Genomic DNA, 27,674 nt, shown 5'->3' with positions numbered 1-27,674 from the left:
TGTATTTTTAGGAAGTGAATCTAAACCACTTTAAGCACCACCAATATAACACATGAAATTGTGGGGACATGTGCCACTTCATCCTATCCACATACCCAGATATGATCTTTTGGGAACCACACATTCCAACTCCAATACATCAAAATTGTATGTTAAGACAGTTCTATATCAAATCCATGCTTTAACAGTTTCATGCTTTTCTTAAGTAGCTAATATCACAAGTAATAGAACTTTGCTTATCTGGAATTTTTTGTCTTCTGTAAAATTAAACAATGTAAAAATATTTGGTGGAAGAACTAAGGAAAGGAGACAAAAAAGAACTAACTTTTATAGCTTGTCTATAATGAGCCTGGTGCTTTACGTAAGCTATCCAATTTAATTGAATCCTCACAATAGCCCTGTGAGGTAGATATTATAATCCACATCTTACTGATGAAGAAAATAGAGATACCTAAACTCACACAGTAAAATGATATAAAACCTAGATCTGTGTAACACTGTACCATCTTCCATTTTAGAAGGTAAATTGCATGAGTCTCCAATACTGAACCAACTAGCTGAGGTCCCATGCTTATTGAATTACTATTTCATCTTAGCCAAATTGCTTTACTTTCTCCATCCAAAATGTAGAAGTGTTGGTTGTGAGTTACAAAAATCCAATTCAGCATAACTGAAACTATTCTGTCATTAACAAATATTTATTGGCTATATGCCAAGACATTGTTCTAGGGACTAGAGATTTGGTGGTAGGCATGACAGTCATGCAACTATGCAGCTAGCGTATTAGTAGATTGCCTACTTGTTAATATGGAAACAGTTTATAAACAAACAAAAACCCTATATAATGATAAGCATTATCAAGTGCTGTCAGGAACATTAAAGCAGGTAAACAAGTGGTGAATGACAAGGGAGGCCTTTTGTAATCAGATTGTCAGAGAAGGTCTCTCTTTCTAGTAGACACTTGAATGAAGTGATAGAGTGAGCCATGAGAATACACAAAGGAAGAACTCTTGAGGCAGAGAGAATAGCAAGTGCCAATTACCTCAAACAGGAATTCGTTTGTGGTGTTGGGGAGATCCCAGGGAAGCCAGTATGGCCAATATGGCTGAAGCACCATTGTTGAAGGGAGAGGGGTAGAAAAGAAGCTTGGGAAGGTGACACAATGAGACTCTATGGTCCTTATAGGCCATTCTGAAAGCTCAAACCTTTATTCTAAGGGTGATAAGAAGTAAGGAAAAGACTGAGAAGTGAATGTCGTCATCCAATTTGACTCAGAAGAAGGATCATTGTGACTGTTCTCTGAAGACTAAGCCAAAAAGGAACAAAGACAAAAGCAGAGAGGCAGGGGGATATTGGAAAGGTCCAGGGGAGAAAGAGAACTCATGAGACCACATCAGCAGGAGGGCAGGGCAGCACTGGCCTTGCACATGACTCAGAAACAAAATTTTGAAATCCTATTAGAATTCTTTCTCTTTAAGTCTCTTTTCTCCTCACTACACAAGCTCCTTTGTTCAGACCTTCTTCTCCTTTGTCACAAGCAGCCCCAGGATCTGTGGTCAGGAAGAAAATGTGTCTTCTTGTCATTTCCAGTATGAAAAACCCTCTGAAGGGACTGACTGGGTTATGGGACCATCTCTAGAGTAATTGCTGTATCCAGCACTGTGAGTGTGAGCCCAACTCTGTGGCCTAGGGACTGGGGTGCCCTAAGGATAGCTGGAAGGACCAACAAGATGAAAGAAGTTTACATTTTCTAGTTTTTTTGAAGATAAGGCAAGACACCCTGTGAAGATGCAGAAGGATGTGATGGCTGGAGAGAGAGATGGAAGGTAGCACATCACTACCTAAGCCAAGGACCAGGGACTTCTTCCTTCTTTAGATTTCTCTGGTACAATGCTCCTACAACACTGCATTACTTCTTCCAAGTGCTCTCAAATATGTCAATTTAGTGTTTCAACTGGACTGTAAATTTTCTGAGGAAATTAAAAGGGACCATTGTGTTAACTTCTCTGACAAATCCTCTGGCACCTCTGACAGGATAGAGTTGGCCACTAGTGGGTTCTCCAGAGAGATCTACACATTGATTCCAGTCAGAGGAAATCTGGAACCCATGCCTCTCCAGCTAAAAGGGTTCCTCAGGAGTCCAGAAGCAGTCTTGTCATAAACACATGCATCCATACTCAGTTTCTTGAAAGAGTGTCTCATGTATAGGGCCAACTAAAAACAACTTGATTTTGTCCAACCACTGATTTTTCAAAACCTCTCTGTGGGATGTCGCATCTCTACCTGGGGCTATACTTTAGGACATTCTTAAAACAGTCTCAGTTATACTGGAATGTTAAATCAAAACCTCAGTTTCCCCATGCACATGACGATTCTCTGTCTTCTATTGTGCCAGAGATTTCCAAGACCACCCTTAGGATCAGTGATTCACTTGAAGAACTAATAGGATCAATGCATAGTTGTGCTCACAGCTATGATCTATTTCAGTGAAGCATATAAAACAAAATCAGCAAAGGGAAAAGGTATATGACGCAAAGTCTGGAAAAACACAGGGTGGGCTTCCAAGAGTCCTCTCCAGTGGAGTCCCACAGGACACACTTACTTCCTCCAGCCCTGAATTATAGCAACACCTGTGAAATGTCAACTACTGAAGCTCATTAGAGACTCAGTGCCCAAAAGTTTTACTGAGGCCTTCTCAGGTAGGCATCCAAAATTCCAACTCTCAGAAGGAAGGCAAGTGTTGGGCATAAACCATATTGTTTTTCAACTTGGGCACAAATAGCCACTCTTGGCTAAGGTAGCAGGAAATCCAAATTCCCTGGCTTCAGGAAATCCAAATTGAAATCCAAATTCCCTGGCTTCAGGAAATCTTTCTAAGCAAGGCCAGGCCTTTCTATGGATAACAGCCTCAGTGTAGCCTTTTCCTGCACTGATGTTGACATGAGATTGAGAAAGGCTGATCCACCCTGGTGGAAAGTCAGCCATCCTGAGTAATCTGGTTGTACCAGATCTGGAGAGGAAGACACAGAAAGAAGAGCTCTTATGTATCTAGTGTTTTTAGAAATTGGCTTTCAAGAGACAAATGCCATAAAGCTGACTGTTTTTGATGAACTCTCTTTATGGGTTCTATTATAAATCTCTTTTTAAAGACTTCACATTATACCATATACCGTGTTCACCACATAGCTTCCATCACAGTCACTTTGACCTGGCGATTAATATTGTTGGGTGGAGGATCTTTTTGTGGCAGTTCTAGCCAAGCAAGCCACCCAAGTGCCAACTCAGCACACAGGAATGTACTAGGTATCCTTGCCTCACCAAATCCAGAAATGCAGGCCACTGTGCCCCAGCTCTTTTCTTCCACATTCCCATCACAGATGGCTCCCACCAGTGTCTTGCCTTCAGACTTCTCCTTGTTCTTGTCAGGCCCCAAGAGACACAGAAACATCTGGCCCAAGAATCTTCTACCAGCCTTCATCTTTGTCTTTGGGGTGAAGGTGGGAGGAGTGTTCTGTTCTCCTGCAGATTGAAAATGCCCAAAGCTCCACCAAATTCCTACAACAATCTCTTCAAGAAAATTCCCCCCGATAGTCTTCTGTGTCATTGTATATACAGGTGAAATAGGGATGTGCATGTGTGCATGTGTGTACACACACAACCAGACAGAACAAGTGTAGGGGCCACTTATAGCTAGTCCTGCATAGATGACTGGGCATGTACCTTTAGATTAGCTTAAGCCTTAGGGTCTCAGTCTAAATTCTAAGACAGGAAAAGTGCCAAATATTCATGCACATTCATAAATATATTTATAAGTAAATATCACTTAGCATTCAATGACTGTCTAGTTTTGCCAGTAAAAAAAAATGGTGCCAAAAAAACAAGAAAAGGCAACTTCAGTATTTATCATATTTCCCTACATGTTTCTCTCTTTCAATCTGCACAGTTACAATTCTCCACTCTTTTCCAGGAATACAGATTTCAGAACTTTCTCAAGATGGCCCTAGATGCCTTTCCATGGCAAATACCACCCAACATGGGCTCATCTCCAAAGATTATGGGCTGCACTTTAATTTCCTTTGTGTGTTATAAGCTATCGACAGTATAATTATCACTGCTTGGCTCAACTGCTCTAGTATTTCCCAGATTTGACACACACACAACTTTATGTGAGTGTACCCAGACACATAACATGAAATGGTCATGGAAGGAATGTACAACAAATCCTTCTGAATCTTTGCAGTGAAATATCCTTTGAAGTCAAATAAATACCATAGCATAATAACACAGGGAAGCAACAAGAGCAAATGCGATGAGGGATGGCCTAAAAGGAACAAAAGTATCGCTCACAGTTCTGATAATCCTACCAACTGCTTCTAGAAATATCAGGTGACTCCAAATGTTGGGAGAGATTTAATTAGAGTAGAGGCCATTACTGCTGGATTATCTAAGGAGAGAGTGCTCCAGAGGGAATCTGAGTTGGGCAATAGGACAGCTGCCTAAAAAGACGGTATACATAATAGTCCGTCCCTTTTCTTTGTTCTCACATTCACCAAACACATTTCCTCTGGCCCCAACAAAACAACTGATACTGAAGAAATATGATCCTAATATTAATATTTTGGAAATTAATTTTAATAATCAATTTTTATAAAGTAATCTAAATACTATCACTAATGCCTAGTCCAAGTTCTGGCACATAGTAGGAGCTCAAAAAATATTTATAGGATCCACATTCCCTTTGCTGCTGATGATTTTTGCTGCTGTGATATCCTGGAAAATGGCTTTTTAGCCTTATGATTTAGCTTAAACCTTTCTTTGTCCCTAAAGCTTTAGTCCTTTCCTCCCTGGCGTTTCTACTGCTCTTCTCCTAGAGCACTGTGTATCCTATTTCACCCTGTTTATGTTCTCTTTCACTGTGAGATCTGGAATACAAGAATGATATCCCAGACTTTAGCATGGTAACTACTAGTTCCTCAATACATATTTGGGAACAAAATAAATGAACGAATAAATTGATAGACAAGTAATCCTTAAACACACCTTTTGACATCTGATGGGTTTTCACGTGAACCACTAGTGTTCACTGTCCAACACCGAGTTGATGGGATCTATATCAAAAAACTCTTTGTAAATCCTCATTATATAGACCACACGCATTTCCTTCTTCTTGCCCTCAATAATTTGGGACAACTAGAAGGCCATCGTCTAAGAGACTTTAAACCATTTAGCGAACATATTTGCTACCCTTTTGCCAGCCCATGCACGGTGTAAATAACCCTGGCTCCCTTGAACTTTATCAAGGGCCTTATTTTCACAGCTTTAAATAATATGTGCTAGTTTAATCCATTTAAAGAGTTTACTATTTTTTTTTCAGTGAGTCTTTTTAGGTGTAGAATGAAAGATGCAATTTCTTACTCCTCCAGAAAGACAAGGTCAGGACGCTAACAAGGAAAGGACCTGTAGGAAAGGAAAAACATCAAAGCACTAGCACGTTTCATCAATCTGTCCCTGAAAACACAATGCTTTATAAGACCGAAAAACAAACAAACTGAGAACTAATTATTGGAAGAGGTCGTAGCTTTTATTCCCAAAGATGTTTTTACTTTCCAAAAGTGAAAATCAAACTATATTCTAACATGCCGGGAAGTATTCAAAATTAAATAGTTGATATTATAATATAGTCATAGGAACATTTTAGTGAAAATATTCTAATTAAAATAAAAATAAGACTTTGAAAGTGAGTCTTGCTTAAGTAGATAATAGAAAATAATAGAAGTCCTATTAAAAGTCCCCTTGGCTTTGCTGGTTGTTAGTGCTTCCCCAAGTGAAGTGCTCAGAGCTGAAACGGTAAATCAACAAGGATTTATTGAAAGCCTGTGACCTTGGCACAATTAGGTCTATAATAGTTCCTAGAGAACTGTGTCACAGTTTTTGAGGAACTTGCAAACCTCTTTCGTTTAAAACATATGTATTGCTTACAGGGTGACATCTCTCCTAAAAGTCACAGACAGAATCTGATCTAAGGCACAGCTTCTTCCCTTTCTTCCTTCAATCCCTCCCCTCTTCCGGTCTTCTGGGACCCATCCTAGTTTGCATACTTTCCAAAGAAGTAAATACCGCAATCTCTCTTAGCTAGCATTCACTCATTCACGCTACTAACGTTTATTGATTCACTAATGTTTCTTTTCTTTTCTTTTGTTAGATTTTATGTATTTATTTGAGAGAGAGAAAGAGAGAACCCACATGGGGGAAGGGGGAGGGGGAGAGAGGGAGAGAGAGAGAGAGAGAGAGAGAGAGAGAGAATCAGCTTCCCTGCTGAGCAGAGAGCCCACCACCACTACCATGGGGCTCGATCCCAGGAACCCAGGAACCGGAGATCATGACCTGAGCCAAAGGCAGATGCTTAACTGACTGAGCCACCCAGGTGCCCCTTTTCACTAGTGTAACTAATTAATTTATTAGGTGTAAAAGCTCAAACTAATGCCTGAGTCTGACCCAGCACTATGTATTGGGCACCAGGGTAGGCATAAAGCTATACCGATGACACAGTTTGGCTCCAAGGAGCTCACAGATCCTTTAGTAACAAACATAAGACAGGCAATTTTAATATACTGTCATGATTTGGCAAGTGTACAATAAAGGCATGAATTTGGCAAGTGCACAAAAGTTTTGAAGCAATACTCATTGTCAGGAAAATTCTCCCTTATATACAATTTTGAACCATAAGAAAGAAACAAGCTCTCATGGTTCATGCACAGCATCCAAACCCTAATACATATGCACTTTTTTCAGATTTATGTATCATGAACTCACTTCAACTATTTTGTCTCCAGTGGGACTATGGGATCCTGGCTCGGTGCGTGCAGAACACGTTGGGGAGAAAATGTTGGTAACCTTCGGGTTAATTCAGAATTTCAACCAACTCACCACTGGATTCAGGCCATGTAAATTTCTTACAGGGCTTAATTTTCCAGATTAATTGTCCATAGTGATCAAGTAATCCTGAAATATACAAACAACTATTGGTGATTTGCAGAAATAGTACAACCCAATATGACAGAAAAAAAAGTAACAGAGCCTTTTCTGTGGATTATTTATTGTATAGCATCTACCAAGCCCCTGCTTCATGTAAAATGTTTTATAATGTGTCTGTTTCTATCTCCAAGGAATCATTGGCCAAGTTGGTCTTTGCAGAAAGACTAGAGGGTAGGATTAAACTAACTTGTAAATTTTAAATTATTTATGTTTCTCAATTACACTTACTATAAAGTTGAAGAAATTGTTTTTTAAAATTCCTCTGTGATTCTATGGTAAGGAATACTCATTCAATATTATTATTATTAAAATGGAGCATCTTTCTTTCAGGTTATATTTGTTTTCAACAACATGTAATTGCTATTTGAATTTGTTTCAGTGAGTAAATATTTCACAAATATACATTCTAGCAACATCATGCTTCCAAAATATCATTTATTTTGCCAGTCTAGACAAATCTATAGAAAAGAATACTTCAAAAACAGAAATCACATAATTATAGGTAACATAAATTCTGATATCATGAAATTGAAAACCCAACCAAGAAAAATACATGAAAGACAGATTTTGAGGTGCCTGGCTGGCTCAGTTGGTAAAGCATTAGCCTCTTGGTCTCAGGGTTGTAAGTTCAAGCCCCACGTTGGTTGTAGAAATTAATTAAAAAGAAAATCGTTTAAAAAAAGAGAAAGAATTCAAATTTATGAAAAGATGCTCAACCTCTAGCATAATTAAATATGTGCACATTTACAATTTAACTTGATACCAATTGTTCACCAACCATATTGGCAAAGATACAAATGTTAAAAGGGGTAAAATGTAACGATAGCCCACAAAATCTAAAATGCAGCCATCTTTTGGGCCAGAAATTTCCCTTGAAGGAATTAGTCCTCCAGATGAACTCCCAAGTGTGCGCAACTCCGTTGTGTGTCTACAAGGACACAGCAGAGCACTCTTGGTAGCAACACCTTTCAACACATGCCCCTTCTGTCCATCCCTAGCATTGCTTCCTAATCAGGCATCTGTCATCTCCCACCCAGATCACAGGAAGAGTGCTCTCTCTCCCTCTGTCCCCTTTCTCCCTCCCACATCTACAGGAGCCAAAGTAATGTTTTTAAAACATATATCAGATTGCATCATTCAGCTGGTTAAAACCCCTCCAGTTCCTTTCCATCATGCTAAGAATGAAATCCACTCCACTTAGCTTGACCTATGAAGACCTATCTACCCAGCCTCTGCCTGCCTTCTGACTTCATCCCATGATTCTTTGGCCTTACCTTCAGGGTTCCAGACACACAGGCCTCTCTTGACTTCTTAGGCACCTCCAGTTCATTGTGCTTTGGGGTCTATCTGCATGGACTCCTTGCCCATGTTTTATAACGGTGCCTCCCTTTAACCCTTCAAACTCTATCTTAAATCCATTCCCTGACCACCCAGCTAGAGCAATAACCATGCCATCACGCCGTAACACATCATCCCATTTTCTTTCTCCTTACATCATCTATTTTCATTTGGCCATGTTCCTGCTCATTATGTGTTTACATACTTCTTTCCTCTGTAATGTAAGCTCTATGAGAGCTTAGTTTCCTGCTGCATTATCAGCAACCAGAAAAGTGTCTGCACATAATTAATGTTGAATAAATACTTGTTGAATGAATTAAGAATGGAATACATTATAGGATCCCCATCAAACAGAACACTATGCAGCCATTAAAAAAAAAAAAAAAAAAAAAAGCCATGGTGGACAATCCAAGTGTTGTCTTCGGACCAAGACCACACCCTCACACCTGCCCTGACCTTGGTCTCCCACCTAGACCTCATCTCAGATCTCTCTGTTCTGGTCTTCTTGCCAGATTCATTCCACGACTGGATCCCAAGGCCTTTGTGCTTATTATTCCTGCACCTGGTTTCCTGGCTCACTAAGTCATCTTGGCTTGAGGTGACTCAAAAGTGTACTCACAAAGGCCTTCCCTAAACACTATCCACATCCCCCAGCCTGTCATTCTGTCTCTTCTGACACTGCTTTACTTGTCTTCATTGTACCTATCATTTGAAACAAAAGTGCCTATTTCCTTGTGTATATGTTTACTGTGTGCTTCCCCCTGACTAGAACATTTCTTGATGCCATTTTCTGCCATGACCTCCTCAGCAGGTAGAACAGGGCCTGGCATAGAGTAGCAGATGAACAAATATTTGACTGGTGGAGAAAGAGTAAGTGAATGCATTCTTGAGTGCAAAGAAAGCAAGGTACTAAACAGTATGCCCAGATTGTGTGGCAGCCATTTGTATTATAGAGAAATGACTCATATATATACAACTCTCTGAAAGGAAAATCCAAGAACATGGTAACAGTGATAGCCTCTCTGGTAGGAACTGAAACACTGAGGCATAGAGATAGGAGGAAAATTTAGTGGTCCTGCATAATCTTTACTTTTTATAAGATTGCATTTTTACCATGGGCATTAATTTTTTAAAAAAAAATTAGGAAGTATGTCGCATTTGACAGTTTTGCAAGGTTATGTATTTGAAGCCAATAGAAAATCAAGGTCCTCATAAACATTACAGCAAAATGATAAGCATTCAACAACCATTTATTTAGCAATCCTATAAACTTAGCATTGCCCTCCCTTCTTTGGAAATCAGTCTCTTTGGACGTTCATGAAAATGTGTGGTTAGGAAGGATACTTATACTTTCTGCTGGAAAAGATATATATATTCCTTAGACATAAGTGGGAGGAAACAGAGTAGTGAGGATCTCTAACAGAAAAAGGCCTACATAACACAACAAGCCCCCTGCAAATTTTGTATGTCAGGAAAAGTGCCTCTGTGCCCAAGATACTTTGAATCTGCTTAACAAGGTCAAATACGACCTCACTTTTTTTTTTTTTTTTTAAATCTCTGCCAATAGATTTGTTAAGTGTTTTTATGAACACTGGCTTTGTAAAACAATCATGCCTTACTTTAAGAAAACCAACTATTTGAATATCTGGATTTAAAAAAATATGTAGGAGTGTCCACTTGCTCTAATTAAGGATTCCTTTCAATAAGAAAGTAATAAACTTTTAAAATATGATTCAATACAAAAAATTACACAGAAATTTCAAGAGCACCATCATTGAGCACACAGGTACTCAGTAATTACTTCCTGGTTGGATGAACATACCTATTGAAAATCAGTAGAGTGAAATGGACAAGAGCGTGGGTTGGGATCCAGCTATTCCTGTGTTCAGATTCTCTCTCTGCCATTCATTAGCTAGGTATGACCTTCAACGAGTGACTTAACCTCTCAAGGCCTCAGTATTCCTAATAGAGAAAAAACAAGCAAGTAATGCCTCCCTTGAAGTTAGTTGTATTAAAGGAAAGATATTAAAGGTAAATAAAACATTGACATATTTTATCACATATTGCATTTTATCGTGTATTTTAATATCAGGTCCGATTTCATTTACTTATTTCTGCTTGCCTGAACGAAAGCAAATGAATGGCAAGAACAAAACACAAGTGTCATTATATCTTCAGAGATATAGGTAACTATACATGAATGCAATTACATATTTCTTTTTTTAAAAAGAGATTTATTTATTTATGTATTCATGAGAGACACAGAGAGAGAGGCAGAGACATAGGCTGAGGGAGAAGGAGGCTCCCTGTGGGGAGCCAGATGCAGGACTCGATCCAAGGACCCCGGGATCACAACTTGACCTGAAGGCAGCTGCTCAACCACTGAGCCACACAGGTGCTCCACATATTCAATTTCTATATCTATATCTATAGCACCGGAACAGTGTCTGGTACATGGTACATGTTTGGTAAATGGTGGTTAGTATTATGAAAAGTAACACAAAATACTCTGAGGTTTTGACTCCCAATTTTCATATCCACAAACCAATTTTGTGCATAACACTCTAGGACACTTTATTGCAGTGGTACAGGGTAAAAGACTTTGTGTAACTGAGATTTTTTCCTATGGCCGTAAAATTATGAGAATACAATTAATAGGTATAGAAGTAAACTGTGGCAGCTTGTAACAATTGCTAACATCTACTGAGTGTGTGATGATTAGTCATTCTGCAGAGTAAATACTGTGACTTAATATCCTGTCCAAGTTTATTTGATAGTGTCACTTGCTTCCCACTTTCTTAATTAAAAATGCTAAATGTAAATGTTTTATTTAATTTCCCAGACCAGAATTGAATATCAGGTGTTTGGAACTGGAAAGGTAAACATGGTACAAATACTTCCAATCCAGAAACTAAATGAATGTGTTCTTTCAAGTGACCAAAGGTTTCTTCTATTACAATTTTCTGGCCTTTTCTCACCCCCTTTACCTCCTGGCACTTCTAGTTTGTTTAATAAAGTTCAGAATTCTCACAAAGAGCCTTATAAACACGTGTTATGAGATTTTAAATCTGATTCGAAAGTGCCTCTCTCCTACTCCCTCTGAGTAAAGTGACCTTTTTAAATGGAGGGAAGTGGGTTTAGATGACAGTCATGATAAATGCGGTCATGTTCACTCAATAAAATAAGGCCCAGTGCATTTGAGGATAAATCAGTGAAATGTACAGCCCCACCTGTCTGTCTCCATCATTCATTTCCACTGTCACTTTCACAGTAGCTGATGGATCACAGTTGCTGTAAAATTAGACAGCCTTTAATCTCATTTCATCCTGATTAGCTTCTCTTTACCCTTTCCCTCTAACTCACTGACTGACACGCTAAAAACTCGCACTGGGCTATAGATGAACATGAGCACAAACTTCTCCTCCAATACCTGCCTGTGAGGGCAAGGCCAGTGTCCACCTCTCGAGAAATCTGGAAAGGGTCAGGCATGTATACCTTGTTATTTAAAAGATAATCAATACATGCAGTACCTGCCATTTGAAACAGATGTTTGCTATCGCTCACTGCCCTATTTATTTTGATTTGCTTCAGGTTTAATCAGAAGTCAAATTAGGTCTTTTGCAAAACTCGAACATTGATTTAATATAGATTTTTTTAAATAAATTTGGAACGTTTCGCGTTCAGAATAATTTCAAAGAGTTATTTGTGTGTATTTATAGCCTCTCGATTCATGGTAATAATTTAGAAAAGACGATACTTCAGGAATGAGAATACTAAAATACCCAGCCAAGAAATATAGCATACAAGGTTTAAAAACAAGAGTAAAAAAAAAATGGGAATGCCTTCAAGTAGCCTTTATATTAGGACTTCAAAGACCTTCTCTCTTATTTTGAAGGTTTCTGTAGTTTAGTGCAATAGTTTCATTTGTTTGCATAAAGCATAACAATAGGGGTAATCAAATGAAAAAGAGGCTTAAGAATAAATCATGTATTATTTCCTTCACTTAATTTCTGCTTGCCTGAATGGGAGCAAATAAATGGCAAGAACAAAACACAAGTGTTATATTTTCAGAGATGGTGCTTTATTATCAAACCGGACTTTTAGTTAAAAAAGATGATAATACAGTTTTTCATTATTTATAAGGTTTGGGCATGGAGCTGACCAAAAATTTAAATATTGAAAGAACAGCAGTCATAACGTAAGTTGGTTATAGTCAATGGGCTCTATTCTCATTCTCGGGTCCCATGTGAATAGATGCATGCAGATGACAATCAATGCTGTGACTTCACACTGCCCAGATGACATGATGATGAACTGGAGTAGCGCCAGGCTGTTCACAGTATACACAATATACATCACCTATGAGGAGCATAGTTTTCTGTTTGCTATTTTGGAACTAGCATCCTAATCTAAACAATGATGATTAATTTTTTTTAATGTTCAAAACATATTTCATCTTAGTTGATCAGTGAACTCAACATATATCCTGCCCCAATGGATTCTGAGAAACTATGTGGTATCCCTGCAGAGCCATCTGTTTAAAATCATTTTCCAAAGAGATAACTGAGGGTTGAGGCGCAGAAGGACATCCCCAACATGACTCCCTAAGTCAATGACCTAATTAGTGGGCCACACAAATCCATGGCACATCCACTTTCTATATTATCACCGAAATCTGGGGTTTTCGTATCAATGCCTTCTGGCGTTGTAAGTTCAAAAACAATGAATATTCATAGTAAAAAAAATAACTGAAAAAATAACTCAAACTCCTAAAATCCTTTAGTAAGAAGCTTAAATGATCTGATTTGCTCTTTCAGAAGCTGGGTTACAGATTTCAAGGCTATGCCTGGTTCCTTATGAATTTTATTTACCTATCTTAGCCAGCATTAAGTGCATTCTGAAAAAAATAAAAGACAGGAAAAGCAAAATGAAATGAGAGATATAGATCATCCAAAATACATTGGATGTAAGATAGGCTCTCTCTCTCTCTCTCTCTCTCTCTCTCTCTCAGCATTGGCAAAAGAGCACAAAGTAGGAGCTGGCCCTGAGTCATATTGATTTCCCACCGCACTGGTTTCTTAAGTGCTCTGCTGATCCGTGTCAAGCAATAAGTTCCCCGCCTGAACATGCACATCACCTCCCCATTTGTCCTCACCTAGATTTAAGGTGCCCATATGATGAGCTGAACAAGGACATCATTTTTCCTACTGGTGTCACTGGGTCCAAACCACCACATGTGATACGATAACTAATTCTGTGTAAGTATACATGTGCCATATGATATTATAATAGCAGAGCCCGGCCCTGCGCTGCACATGGGGTGACAGGGCTGTCCTAGTCTCACTGTGCGTGTCCCCAAAAGAGAATGTAAATGAGAACAAACAAATACAGAGAAACCAGGCTTTGGTGGGTTTCTGAAGAATACGCCCTCCTCGCATCCACCATGCAAGTTGGGGCAGGGGAGGGGGGAGGGTGAGACCAAGGGAACGGATATTTGTGATGTTCCTGACAGTTTTTATCTTTGTTCCAGAAGAGCTCCTAAGCAGATAGATAGAAAATGTGTGATTGTGCTGCTAATGACATTGTACAGGAGATTAAGCGTATACATTTGGAGAAGGCATTAAATCAGCAGGACCTTAATTTAAAAACTTAAAACTGTATGGAAATTCAGCTTGCTCATTGCTGTGGAATAGAAAGCTCCCAAGCACCCTGAGTCTGTTTATGGAAAGATTGCCAGCAAACCAAGTTTGGGCAGAGCATCTCCATGGCTCCAAGTGTACGTGGGGTTAGTTCTTCCAAGAAGCAACCCCCAGCCCTGACCATTTGGGAGTATCCGTCATTGCTTTAGAATGCGATCCCCATCGCCGGGCAGGTGAGGAGAACTCAAGAATCGAAAGCAGCATGACAGGTTGTTCTTGACTAATTTGCGGAATAACATTATGCAAAATTCATCAAAAGGGGTTGGGTTTGAAATTGCTGTGAACACACGGCTGAGCCACCGTGGATTGGCGGGCGCCCTGCTCTGCTGCTTGTGCTCTCTTCTTCCTTCCCACTCACTCGCACATTTCATGCCCTGTGGTGGAAGCAAGTAACTGGTGAGCCAAGGTGCTGAGTCCTAAGGTGGAGACTTTCATGCATCTTTTTTCTCCCCCCCCCCCCCATTCCAGTTATGCCGTACAACAGTGCCCACCACTGCGTCGTGGAGGTAGAAAACTTCTTGTTTGTGCTGGGTGGAGAGGACCAGTGGAACCCCAATGGTAACTATTGAACTCAACAAGGATGTGTGTTGCGGAAGGCGCTGGTGGCAGCCCGTTTTGTAATTACTGTGGAAAATACATTTCTGTGAACAGGGACAAATGAAGCAGTCGGTAAATTGGGCTGACAATTGGAGGGAGGGTCAACCATTGAGCTTGCAGAGGACGCACGCAGCGGAGCATTCGCTCATGGGCCGCCTGGGGATTTGGCTTCGCAGTGCCGCCCCAGCCCCTCTCCTTATCCGTCCCCTGAGGAACGCCACGAGCATCAGCACAGACTCCCCAGAGGCAGGTAGCAAGCTGCAGCTATTAAGAATTCTCACCACCTTCTCCACCACTTTTCTCCCGCTCTATCAGTATAAGGATGCAGTTTCCATAAATAAGCTTTATCTGCGGTCATAGCGCACAGCCCCAGTTGATCTTTCGCAGCCTTGGTTGCCTGAGACCCATTCTGGTGGCTGCACCTTGTGCAAGGCTCCCCACCATCCTCCCTGTTGCTGTGATTACTCCATAAACTGATCGCAAAGAGAAATTGCACGTTTTAACCCGCTTCCCCACCCAGCCAACACGGGAGAACGCGGTGCCTCACAGAATACGCAAAATTATCAAGATATTTTTGGAACGCCTGCACAGGAGGGAGGAGTCGCAGTTGTAGCCTTCTGTGTAACAGAGATCATTATGACCGAGAAACCATAAAACAGCTTGCAGGTACACATTTTTACTTTAAAACCCCAGAACATCCAAGTGAAATTACATATACTGCGTATATTTTATTGTGAATGCTCTCTTTCAGCATCTGCACCAAGGCAAATTATAGAAAATTGTTACATCTGTTCACTCTAGAAAATCTTAAAGGAAAACGACCCAGGCCACCCTTCCAAGAACATTTCTTTGAAGAGAGCAGGACGTTCTTTCTCAAAACCTGCAGCTTTTTCGGTTCCCATCCTTCAGCGTTCCAAAGGGGACAGTTCCTGAGCTTCTTGAGAAACAGGTTCAGAACAGGAACAAAAGTGATATTTAATATCTCTCCGCTAACTTATCTTTGCAATGACACACTTGACGTGTTCCCCAAAAACGCTGGCATATGTACAATCCACTGTAAGTCCCCCATTTACTGTGTAACCTGTTGTCCCTCTGAAGTGGTTTGAACTGAATAGAGCCTTTGTAAGTACATAGTGCACAGCGATTGGGTTTATCTAAGCAAAGAATCTGCACAACGGTCTTTTTGAAGGCCAGATTAAAACTAACACATGACAAGAGAAGGCTGCAGAGTCCTGATTCTGGGGACAATGCTCTGTTAGCCCACCTCCCTCCCCAGGTGGAGCAGGCCTCTGTAAAATATGCGTCTTGGTGTGACCACTTGGTGTTCGCAAAACTTCCCATTCCTCTGAGACACACTTTTTCAGCAACACAGGAAACCTGCTCCCTGGGTTATGCACCCTCCACCCCCTCAAAATAACCTCTATCTGCTTCCTGTTCAGTGTCTATCACACACAGCTGACAGATTGGTGAGGGGAGGGTGGATAGGGAAGAGCATTATGGACGCATTTCTTCCTCTGGTCTATAGAGTCATGGTTTATCTCTGGACTAATTCAGATTCCCATAAAACTGTGCCATTGGACCTCACTGATTTGCCTCCCCCCACCCCTGAGAGGAACAGGAATTCAGTTGAAAGCCCTCAATGAATATGCTGCAACAAAAGACTATAGAAAACACAGTGTTGCATTTACTGCAGGGATACCTGTCACTGTCACCACTCAGCGTGCCCCATGTGAAGACTCATGTGACAAATTCTTGCCAGACTGCAGTACTAAGGCATTGTGTGCTTTTGAAAATTGCCACTAATGCATTTGTGTGATTTAACATGTCTCTCCTTTTTTTGCTTTGGCCACTAGGAGGCTCAGAATTGAATTATAGAAAAACTCTAATAACTATTTTAACTTTACAATAACTCTCAGTAAGGGCCTGGCAGCTAACTCTTTTAGAGTTATGGGAGTCCCACCTGCAAAGCTGAGTCACTCTGTCCCTGAAGGGGTATTTGGTACAACAAGTCATTTGTACAGATCTGGGCAGATGCTGATGAGTCACTGAGTTGGCTCTCCTAAACAGAGGAGAATCAATCACCTCAGGAGGCAAGCAGGCCAGTCTTCTGTGCCCCTGGGTCAATCACTCAGTCATTGGCTGAGGCCTTCCCCAGGTCAGGGGAAGGATAAGCAGGGATGTATGGCCTGTATGGCTGAGAATAATTCCCCAGGGAGGGAGCTGCTATGACAATGAGCAACCTGGGAGTGCAGGTACCAGTCTGGTAAAGGTATCTGGGCTAGGTACCAATCACACAGCCACCACAATCCTTTAAACATTTTTCATGTAGCTTTGTATTCCAACCATCTGGTCAACCATAGCTGACCACCTTTTATTTTTTTTATTTTTTTTTTACATTAAATACTACATTAACAAGTAGTATTTATTGAGTACTAATTATTTCCCAGGAATTGGCTAAGCACTCACCTGCATCATTTTACTTAATCCTCACACCCATCCTGGGAGGCCTGTTCCATGATTGTTCTAGTTTTACTATGGGAATCTAAGCCTGAAGAGGTGAAAGAACTTGCCAGTTCACAGAGCTTGCGCGAAGATGGACTGATTCCTACCTAGGTCTGTCTGCTTTAGTCTTTAAGGCTTGTATAACATTTCCTCCTCACACAAACATATATATTTTGCTAGATACTAAATAATAATCATGTTTTTGCCTTGATTTTGTGAAATTAAGTCAGTATTCTATCATAGTGGAAAGTGGTTCTGATTCTCAGGGAACTCTTCATTTCTCATTTAGAAAACTGTGCAGGGACTCAGTCATCTCAAAAATATGGGATTTTCATGTTATAATACCTTATACAATTAAAAAGTAAGCAGTTAATACCAAAACTTATCAAGAATAGCAATCCTATGATAATATAGAACTTTAATTTCACTGCTACCAGGGAGGAAAAATTTAAAATCCGTGAATTCGAATGCTTTGGATATGTCAGTTCCAAAGACAAAATCTTAAGTTAAACTTTACTTCTTGTGAAAATGATGCCTGAGATGCATGTCTTGGAATGAAATAGAAAATTGTGAATTTGAATACATTGTCATAAAACATATATTTACTCGTAAAATACGAATATAATTTCATTTCTCTATTATCTTGATTACAAGACCAGAATTTGAAATCATAAAACATATTAGTTACTGGAAATTTAAACAGGATACATACACTGTTTTTCTAGTCAGCTATAGATATTAAATCTTATTGACTCCCTTCATGTCATTAATGACAGGAATGCATTATAATATTCTAATACATATGCATATGTTCCGTCAGTGTCCCAGATTACAGGAAAATGACTTATATTTGTCACTTACTGATGATTCACTCCCCAAAACACTGCCTATGGCAGTCTTCCTTTCCTTCCCCCTTCTTCCCTTTGACCACTGGCTGGAAACTGCCACCCCATGCTCCATTTTACCTGTCACCTAAAGGGTAGTCAACAATGGTGTCTGGTGACAGGGCATCATCACAAAAAGAGAAGAAATTGGGGAAGATTTAAGAAAAAAATAGAAAAGATGAGAAGAGACTAAAGCATTATGTTTAACTAAAGCATTATTCCATTATGTGGAATAATCCAAAATTCCATTGCACGTGGCTACCACTCTCAAGCTACTGATAGAGTCCTAAGAGAAGCCATGAGGAAGGAACAAATAACTCTTCTAGCTCACCTTCCTCACTCCACCATACTCGTTTCTTCTGAGATTCATTATCCCCTCTACACATGCTTTGCCAACTCCAGAATGTCTGCCTTTTCTCTCCCCAGTCCTCCACCCTCACCCCTCTTTCACACCATTGAAGCTGCCCCTGGAAATTCTTTCTTCATCTTAAATCCATATCACACCAGTCCCTACTTAACCTTTTCCATGAGTGAAGACCACTACCGATACAACCAAAGAAAACATTGCTAATTTCTACCAGAAGGCACTCTGCCCCTTTCCTGAAAGGAGACAGATGTCTTCCTTTAAATGGAAATTCTAAACCAAGTTTTATAGAGAAACTTTCTTATCTATGGCAGGTATGCTCTACATTCCTATGAACGACATTCATCTTCAGGTTCTCTTGGGAATTAACCTTGGAGCCTATCAAGAATATTTTTTTCCAAGAGTGAAATGATTACAAATTCTACAAAACTCTCTTATAAACCAACTCTAGATGTAATCCTTCCATGAGTTGGAGCCTCTCTGTGTTATTTGTCTTTTGGGTCATTCCCACCTCTGGACTCTTAACTGTTTCTGTATACTCCCAAATAAAATTTAATTTACCAACCAATCACACCATCCGGACCCTTTCACAAGATACTTAGAACTCATATCACGTCCACAAAATCCCAAGAATCCTTAAACTCTCCTCTGAATGATTACTTCCATCCTTTTCTAATCAAAGGCTGGCAATCCTCTGAGAGTACTGTTTTCCCAGCCACCCTCTATACTGGGAACTGGTGTCTGCTCCCCCACCTGATCCAGAACTTCATATTATTGAAGGCAGGTAGCTTTCTACTACCTCTTTACTGTCACTCCCACAACCTTAAAACCCACCACTTTAAAGGATGTCTCTAGTCTTTATCACCTGCTGCCCCTTTATGTGGCAGCTGTCTACTTATCCTGGATGTGCCACCTCCTTCACTCTACCCTACTATTTTCTCACTGTCTGTCATCATATGATGTCCTTACTTCCCTCCTTACTGGACTTATGTTGCCCATCCCTGTAATCACATTCGCGCATATACCGGCAGTCCTTGCGTCCATCTCTCCTTCCATTATACTTGCCTGGTAAAGCCCTGGCTCTGGTTAAGCCCAACACTCTTCCACCTCGTCCCTGTACTTGAGTGACTAAATCTGCGTTGTAGAAAACTGCACAATCACACTGGCTACTGGTAAACCATATTGGCTACTAGTCAACCCCACTAAATTTCCCTGGTCGGTATACTATCCTACCCTCCAGGTTAGCTATCTCACACTTTCTCTCTTAAATGCCTCCTTCTCCAAAACCTCCCTCCTCACTGTCCACTGATGGCCTTTCTTCGTAGTTCATTGAGAATAGAAGCAATCAGAAGATAAAATCTTCATCTTGCCACTACCAATTCTAGTGCCACTTACCTCCAAGTCTACCCATATATTTTATCTTCCCTCCTATTATTGTTTCTGCTCCGATCTAAGGCCTATTTCTCATTCCCTCTTGCATGCCCAAGCTCTTGCCTGTATTTCTGGACATAAAAATACAACCAAACTACCAAACAAAACCTTCTCTTGATGCTGCATCCTTTAGCTATCTTTTTTTTTTTTTTTTTAATGACAAAAGTGCTAAGAAGCACTGCCTTCCTCTTGCATCTGTTTTCTTAGATTTTAGTCTCTCTTGAGGAATCTCCTACCTGTTCCCTGAATCAACACTTGTCAAGGCCACCGCCAGCCTCCATGTTGCCAAATCCTATGGTCAATTTTCAGTTGTCCATCGGTCTTTTTTAAGCACTATTTGCCATGGCTTCCAAAATATCATATCTTTCCTCCTATCTCTGACAATTCCTTTCCTTGCTGGTTTTTCTTTTTGTATTCTAGGGCTCAATCCCAAGACCCCTTATCTTCCACGCCCATACCTTCTGCCTAAAGGGTTTCATTTTGTTCTAGGATTTTAAATATCTCTAGACTAATAACTCTAAAATTTGCATCTGCAGCCTCATTTAGCCAGTAGCCTACCACACACTTCCACTTTGAAATTCTGTAGGCCTCTCAAAGTTAAATCCAAAACAGAACTAATGGTTTCTCTTCTCGACCCCCAAACTGCTCTTGCCTGGTCTTCCCTACTTCAGCAAATTTCATGACCTTCCATCTACTTACTCAGACTAAAAATCTGGCAGTCATCCTTAATTATTTACTTTTTCACATACCAATATTCAGTCTATCTGAAAATTTTATTGGCTGTGCCCATAAATAGATCCCAAACTTGGCCATATCTTAATGCTTCCACCTTCATCCAAGCCTCCATCAACTCTTGCCTTGACTGTTATAATGGCTTCCTGACAGCTCCCCTGCTTCCAGAGTGCTCCTCTATAGTGTATTCTTCATATAATAGCCAGAGTGATCTTTGTAAGATGTAAATTAGGCCATGCTCCTCATTTGCTCAAAACCTCCAGTGACTTCTTACTATTCTTATAACAGAAGGCGCAACCCTATACCAGTCCATAAGGTGCACTATGTTCTGGATTTTGTTATGCCTCTGACTTCTGTTCAAGTCACCCCAGCATTTTGCCCATTTTGAATTCTTGGCCAACCTCTGGGACTTTCTACTCACCTGGTCCACTGTGTGAGAGGCTCATTCTGCAGATATTTGCATGGTTTGCAGAAGACATCTGTAGGCAGGAAACCATTCTACTTAAACTAGTCTCCTCCCTATCAATCCCTGCTTTATTTTTCTTTATAGCATTCATCTCTACTTGAAAATATAGTATATATTTCTTTATTCATTTACAAAAATGGGGACTTTTCCTTTTTTGTTCACCAATATATTCTCAGAACCTAGAACACATAAGACATACAATAAATGCTTGAAGTATATTTATCCAATTAACGATTGTGTGGAATATACATGCCTGTGCGAGCAGGTACACACACATACACACACACACACACACACACACTCCTATCCATTTATTCCTGTGGTGAAGTTTGGTACCTGTTATTTCAATTTTTACTTACAAATGTAAACAAAAACAGACTTTCAGAGTTAAAACTTCTAGTGCTTTAGATGACTGTCATCTCAGATGCTACAAAGAAAATTGGAATGTACTCTTTTGCTTCCATTTCTTGCTTTGGTGTCAATCTATATGTAAAATAAAATCCATTATAATGCTTTGGAGGCATTACTGTGCTTCCTAGGCCCAACAGAGGGGACAAGCTGGTTGACCAGCTCTTAGGACTCCTGTTTCCCATTTCATCACGTGTACCTGCAACTGTGCTTCCCCCAAATACATGCACAGAACTTACATGACATACATAGGCTAAACCTGATTTCCTAAAGCAAACTCTTACTATAGTGATCACTGTTATTTCCATGGGGAGAGAGCTGACTCAACCACTGCTAGGTTCTTGGATCATTATAAAAAGGGCTCTAACCAGAGATACCACACAAGGTAGTCTCCAGAACTGTTTATTTATAGACCATAACTTCATTCTTAAAACACAAAAATACCAAAACCCAGAAATGTGTCCCCTAACTTTGTGGTAAAACTGTTTTGATAAACATACTTGCTTTTTTTCTTATGGTTGATTTAGTTTTACTCTGACTCATTCCAAAAAAGAAAAAAGAAAAGATGGAGGGGAAGAGAAGAAAAAGAAAAATAATTGGGTGGCACATTTACCACTGATTTACTGCTTCTCAGACTATGTTAGATAGTCCCTGTTCTTAATTCATCTGTGTGTCAAACTCAAGAACAAAGACATCTTATAAACACTATTAAATGTGCAAAACAGCAAAGGAATTTAAGTTTTAAATGTCTCAAATATATTTTTCCAGGAAAACACAGTACAAATTTTGTCAGCCGATATGATCCTCGATTTAATAGCTGGATACAACTTCCACCCATGCAAGAAAGGTAAGTGTTTATTTCTTATGTCTGAACATTTGTGGCTGCTTTACAGGAAGCATGGATGCTGAATGGTTTTCTGTGGTAAATTATGCTAAATGGAGCCAATGAAAGACACATGAGTCAAGATGCAAAATTTGACCTGGCCAATTTAGAATAACTACTTTATTAACTCAATGGAGAAAAATAATCAAATAAGTCAATTATTGGTCTTAAAGGAAGAAGAAAAAAAAAGTGTATGACTTGTCTTCTCTTACCACGTTGCTTTGGTTTTTTTGGCAAGTGGACCTAAAACCTCACTGCCTATCCCTCTTTTTTCAGTGATAGTATATTTTAATCCTATCACTGAAATATAAAACACCATTCTTATGATAATATCCATTTTGATGTAGAAATTACAGTATTAAGTGCTCCAAGTCTCACTAACTCAAATACTTTACATTTGCCCTCTCAACTATCCTCCCATCATACATTGAAGAACAGATCATTTGTTCGCTTTAAAAAAAATAGTTTTGCAAGGTGTCATCTTATCTTTTATGTATTTGGTGTTTATCTCAAAGTCTCCTAGTGGCCAAGGGACAAGTGGCTACTACATTTATACATATTTTGCTGCTCCTGCTCTTACCCATGTGAGGCCACATCTTAACAAGCATGTGCGAATTCCTATGCTGAATTTTGAGCACTCAATTCTTTTTGAATAATACTTTAGGGTGGCTCAGTCGGTTGAGCATTTGCCTTCAGCTCAGGTCATGATTCCAGGTCCTGATAGGGAGCCCTGCAAGGGGTGGGGAGCCTGCTTCTCCCTCCGCCTCTCCCCCTGCTTATGCTCTCTCACACTCTCTCTGTCAAATAAATAAATAAAATCTTTAAAAAAATAATAATAGTACTTCAACACCCTCTTGAGGAAAGTACCCACCATGATACAATAAGCTGCAACCTATTTCTTCTTCTCAACTGAATTATTTAAGAAATAATTTTCTTTCCTGTTTCCCTCAGGACTCTTCACTTTAACGTCTCTTTTATAAACATTCACTAAGATTACACTGGGATCAACTTAGATCCTTAATCATAAATTCCAAGTTAAAGGGAAGTTTTCAGATACTATCCTTGATTCAAAAATGTGCGTTGGTGCAGCAAGACAGTTTGAATCAATGTTAGGAGAAAACTCCATATCCAACGCTCTGTTCCCTCTAAATAAATTAAAACTCTCTTTCAAGAGCCTAAAAGCTATACACTGGAAATGATGAGACACAGTATAAGAACCACAGACACTTTTAGGAAAAGGTGTAGTTCAAAAATACCTCGGGAAATTATTCTAGTTAATGTCCTGACCAACTTCTCTGTCCCTGTCGTGTGCCTACATGTGTGCATGGGAGCCTCGCAAAGCCTTCCTCCAGTGGGCCTGGTGTCTCTCGCTCGGGGGTTATTTCTTGGATCCTCTTATTGTGGCTGCATCACTTTACCGTTTAATCAAAACCATTCCAAAAAGTTTTATTTAAAAAAATATTTTTCAAATAAATATCAGTAATATGTTTGAAATGACAGCATCTCATCACCATGGTCCCCTTTGCTGGGGGCTGCACACCACGATAATTAACCTTCACGCCTTCGGTTTGGGAAGCATAACTCACGTCGCGGTCAATTATCTCACTGTAGAGCCCCTAAGGATGAGAAGTATTGCTGCAAAACCTAATTAGTAATTTTTTTAAATGTGTATTGTTTACTTGATATTCTATAATGACTTCCTCTGAGGCACTATGGCCTATCATGGCAGGGTCCTACTTAGACAATTTTTAGCAGCTCATTGACCTGATAAAAAGACCTGCCATGGTCTGTCGGCGCCCGGCAGCCACCGTTGACAGGATGGACTGTTTAACGTTTCTTTCTAAGTCATTATGGTATATCATGTCAGGTCCCTAGTAAGAGAAGTTTTTTTTTAGATTTAGAACAATCAACTCGATAGACCAAATAAAGAGCTCCTTACAGAGCTGAGTGGGAAAAGGCAGATCTCACAAATGCCCAGTCAATCTTCTAGCTCCAGATCTCCTATGGGTTGGTTGACCCAGGCAGCAATCCATAACTTAAAGTGAAATTTTTCTGTCATTGCCAAGCCTCCATTCTAAGTAGCATTCTAAGTTACTGGCGTGGCTTAATTGGTGATTAAACAAAGAAGAAAAAAAAGTAAAAGAAAATATTGAGACATCCTTCAGATCTGAAAAGAAGTTTCTTGAAACATTTAAATGAGTTAATTTTGCATTGCATACACCATGAATTAGACTCACCAGAAGTTCCCCAACCTCCCTCCTTCCACGAGTTGCTACCAAACTGCTAAGAAGTGATTATGCTGAGAAATTACCAAACTGAGAATAATAGAAACATGTTGAAAACCACCTCTGGGGTAACCCACTCCTAGAGCTGGCTGAACAGACTCCTAACATCTTTTACCTCATCAGAGCTTCCAAAGGAGTGCTCTAATATAAATGCAGGATACTCCCTGCAACACACACGCACACACACAGCTCAACAGGGGAATGGATACACTACTCCTAGGTTTACTCAGCTAACTCATGGATTACATCCCTGCTACCTATGAAATGGTTGCAGGAAAACATACATTTAAATGTAATGCTACTGAGTTGTTTTGGTCTCAGATGTAGGATTTGATTCTTCAGTGAAACAAAGAGGTTAAAAAATTGAAACTAGGATCAATAGAAATGATTTGATAACTTTACACTTTTTTCCAGTAAAAATAGATATTTTAGGTATTGTTCATATGGAGATCTTACCTCCTAGCTAGTCGAGAGAAAAAAAAAAGATGAAAAAGAAAAAGCAGTTTGGAGAGCACCAATAACAAAGTTCATATTTCACAGAGTAAGAGAAATGCTAGAAGCAAATACATTAAAAAAATTGTTTCCAAATCTAAATATTTTGTTTCTAGAAGCCTTACACGAGACAATGTAAGCCATGTAAGACGTAAGACAATATTCTGTTTGAAAAAAATCTGTTACCATTTTTAACCTGAGGTTGAAAGTCAAGAATTCAAGCTGATCTAAGGCTATAGTAATTAAATCTCATGCTTTAGGATATAAACTGACCATCTTAAGGGTCAGAAAGAACTAGTAAAGACCTGTACAATACGCAGAGTTCAAAGTATGTTTGTAGAAGTTGCTGGTAGTCTCTTTAAACTTACTGCAATGCATTGACTATTGCCTCTGGCTTTGGGGGAGGAGGGGCTGGAGGAGGGATGGATGAACAATTTGAAATAGAAATAGCGCAATCCCACTTAAAAATCTTCTGTAATCTTGAACTTACTTTTCAAACAAAACCAAACAAAACAAAAAAACCCAAACAGCCTAATCCTGTGTGTTCTTCATGTGGGGAGGAGGGGCTGGGAGCACTCCCAGGAGAGACCTGGTATGGTAAAATTCAGCCTGGAGCAAATATTCACAGATGCTGACAGACCATTAACTATCCATTGTTCCTACGATGCATTTCATGAATTCTTACTTTGGGCTAGCAAGGGAATAAGTCATAGGCTCAGAATCTTCACTATTGGAATTTCTACATAAAAATGCACTTTTAGTCAGGATATGAAACCTGCTGATTTTTTTCCCCCATTTAGATCCTAACAGTGACACTGTGTGGATAAAGCTAGGAGTACACATGAAGCATCAAATTAAGAAAATATTGGCTAAAACAAGAGCAAATTCTGATAGGCTCACTTAAGGTCAGGAAGAAAGGAAGGAGCCAGGACAGAAAAAGTGGGAGAACTGAAATTTAGTCTAGATGAAAGGAGTTCACACTATGGTGAGGAGATCTTGCTCTTATTCGCCATTATCTAAACTTATTTAATGGAGGGTTTTCGCACTTGTCATGACTAACAGGCATTTTCTTTTCTAGACCAGTATATAGCGCAGAGAACTCAACACCTTACAGCCCACATTGTTCAAATTCTTTAAAGATGGCCCAGTAGTAAAATTATTTCAGAGGTTCTATGACTTGTTATGGACTCATCGTATAGAAAAAGGGTACTGATGTACTCTTGTGTCCACGGTGCAAAGAAACATCTGTTACTTCAATCTATTCTTGTAGACAGATCAGTCTTTTCAATAAAACATTTTAACTGGGCAGCCCAGGAGGCTCAGCGGTTTAGCACCACCTTCAGCCCAGGGTGTGATTCTGGAGACCTGGGATCGGGTCCCACGTCGGGCTCTGCATGGAGCTTGCTTCTGTCTCTGCCATTCTCTCTCTCGGTCTCTCTCTCTCTCTCTCTCATGGATAAATAAATAAATTCTTTTTAAAAATATTTTAACTGAGAGGGTAAAAATCCTTGTAAGACAACCGTGACCTATCACATTCAATGAGAGAACAACTGAAATCTGGTTAGAGAAATAGAAGGAAGTTATGGACATCTGTGGGCATTTAATTTTGCGACTGTTTTTAACCTAATAGTATATTTAAATGAGTTTTTACTTCTCTGTAACAGAAAATCTCAAAATTTTTTAGATTAATTATTGCTCTGATAATCTGATTAAAAGCTTCTTCCAAATACTTTCTCCAAAAAATGCACAGGTGCAAAACCTATATATGCAACTTTTTATGGCAATTTTATTACAATGTCAGAGTTTCCTGAACCCCTCAGAAGACCCAGAGGGCCCAGGTTAATAGGCCTTATTTTAGGATATCTGCCACTCCTGCTTTTTATTTTCCTTCCTCCTTTCTCCATCATTGTGTTCTTTACCATCCTTCTGAATTTCCCACAGCACATATTTCTTTCAAAAGCATCAAGAAAATACAGAAAAAACAAAGACAGCCAACATTTTGCTCTAAAATTATCAATGATGCTAACAGTTTCAGGAATACTCAAAAGAACCTGAACCATACAATATCCAAAGAGAAAGAAATCAGTATCCTCAAGGGATATCTGTACTCCCACGTTCACTGTAGCATTATTCACAATAGCCAAAATATAGAAACAATCTGCCTACCAACAGATGAATAGATAAAGGAAATGTGGTATATATGTACAATGGAATCTTATTTACAGCTAAATCCTGCCATTTGTGACAACATGGATGAAATTGAAGGCTATTTTGCAAAGTAACAGATGCCAAACAGAGAAAGACAGATACTGCATGGTATCACTTATATGTGGGATCTAAAAAAAAAAATGAAGAAGCAAAAAAAGAAGTTAAACTTACAGAAACAAAATGAATGGTGGTTGCTAGGTGCTAGAGGATGAAGGAAATGAGAGGTTGGTGAAAACGCAGACAAGGTCAGTTACACAATGAAAAAGTTCTGAATATCTAATGTATTAACATGGTGACTATAGTTGATCTATCGTTAACATTGTAGCATATACTTGAAATTTGCTAAGAAA

At 39.5% G+C, this 27,674-nt stretch overlaps 1 protein-coding gene across 4 annotated transcripts in view; it reads left to right on the top strand.

The window, feature by feature from the left end:
- KLHL14 (kelch like family member 14) overlaps positions 1–27,674 on the top strand; it is a 116,073-nt gene that overhangs the window by 60,639 nt on the left and 27,760 nt on the right. For 3 of the 4 annotated variants that reach the window (XM_077900385.1, XM_077900382.1, XM_077900383.1), the window contains 2 exons: positions 14,541–14,630; positions 22,225–22,303. In XM_077900385.1, the coding sequence (XP_077756511.1) occupies positions 14,541–14,630; positions 22,225–22,303 (169 nt within the window). The remainder of the gene's footprint in view (positions 1–14,540; positions 14,631–22,224; positions 22,304–27,674) is intronic. The other variant, XM_077900384.1, reaches the window with a different exon arrangement.

This window comes from Canis aureus, chromosome 6 (assembly GCF_053574225.1).
Source record: "Canis aureus isolate CA01 chromosome 6, VMU_Caureus_v.1.0, whole genome shotgun sequence".
NCBI lineage: Eukaryota > Metazoa > Chordata > Mammalia > Carnivora > Canidae > Canis > Canis aureus.
The sequence above is the reverse complement of the archived record's forward strand: the minus strand, read 5'-3'. Positions and strand labels throughout refer to the sequence as shown.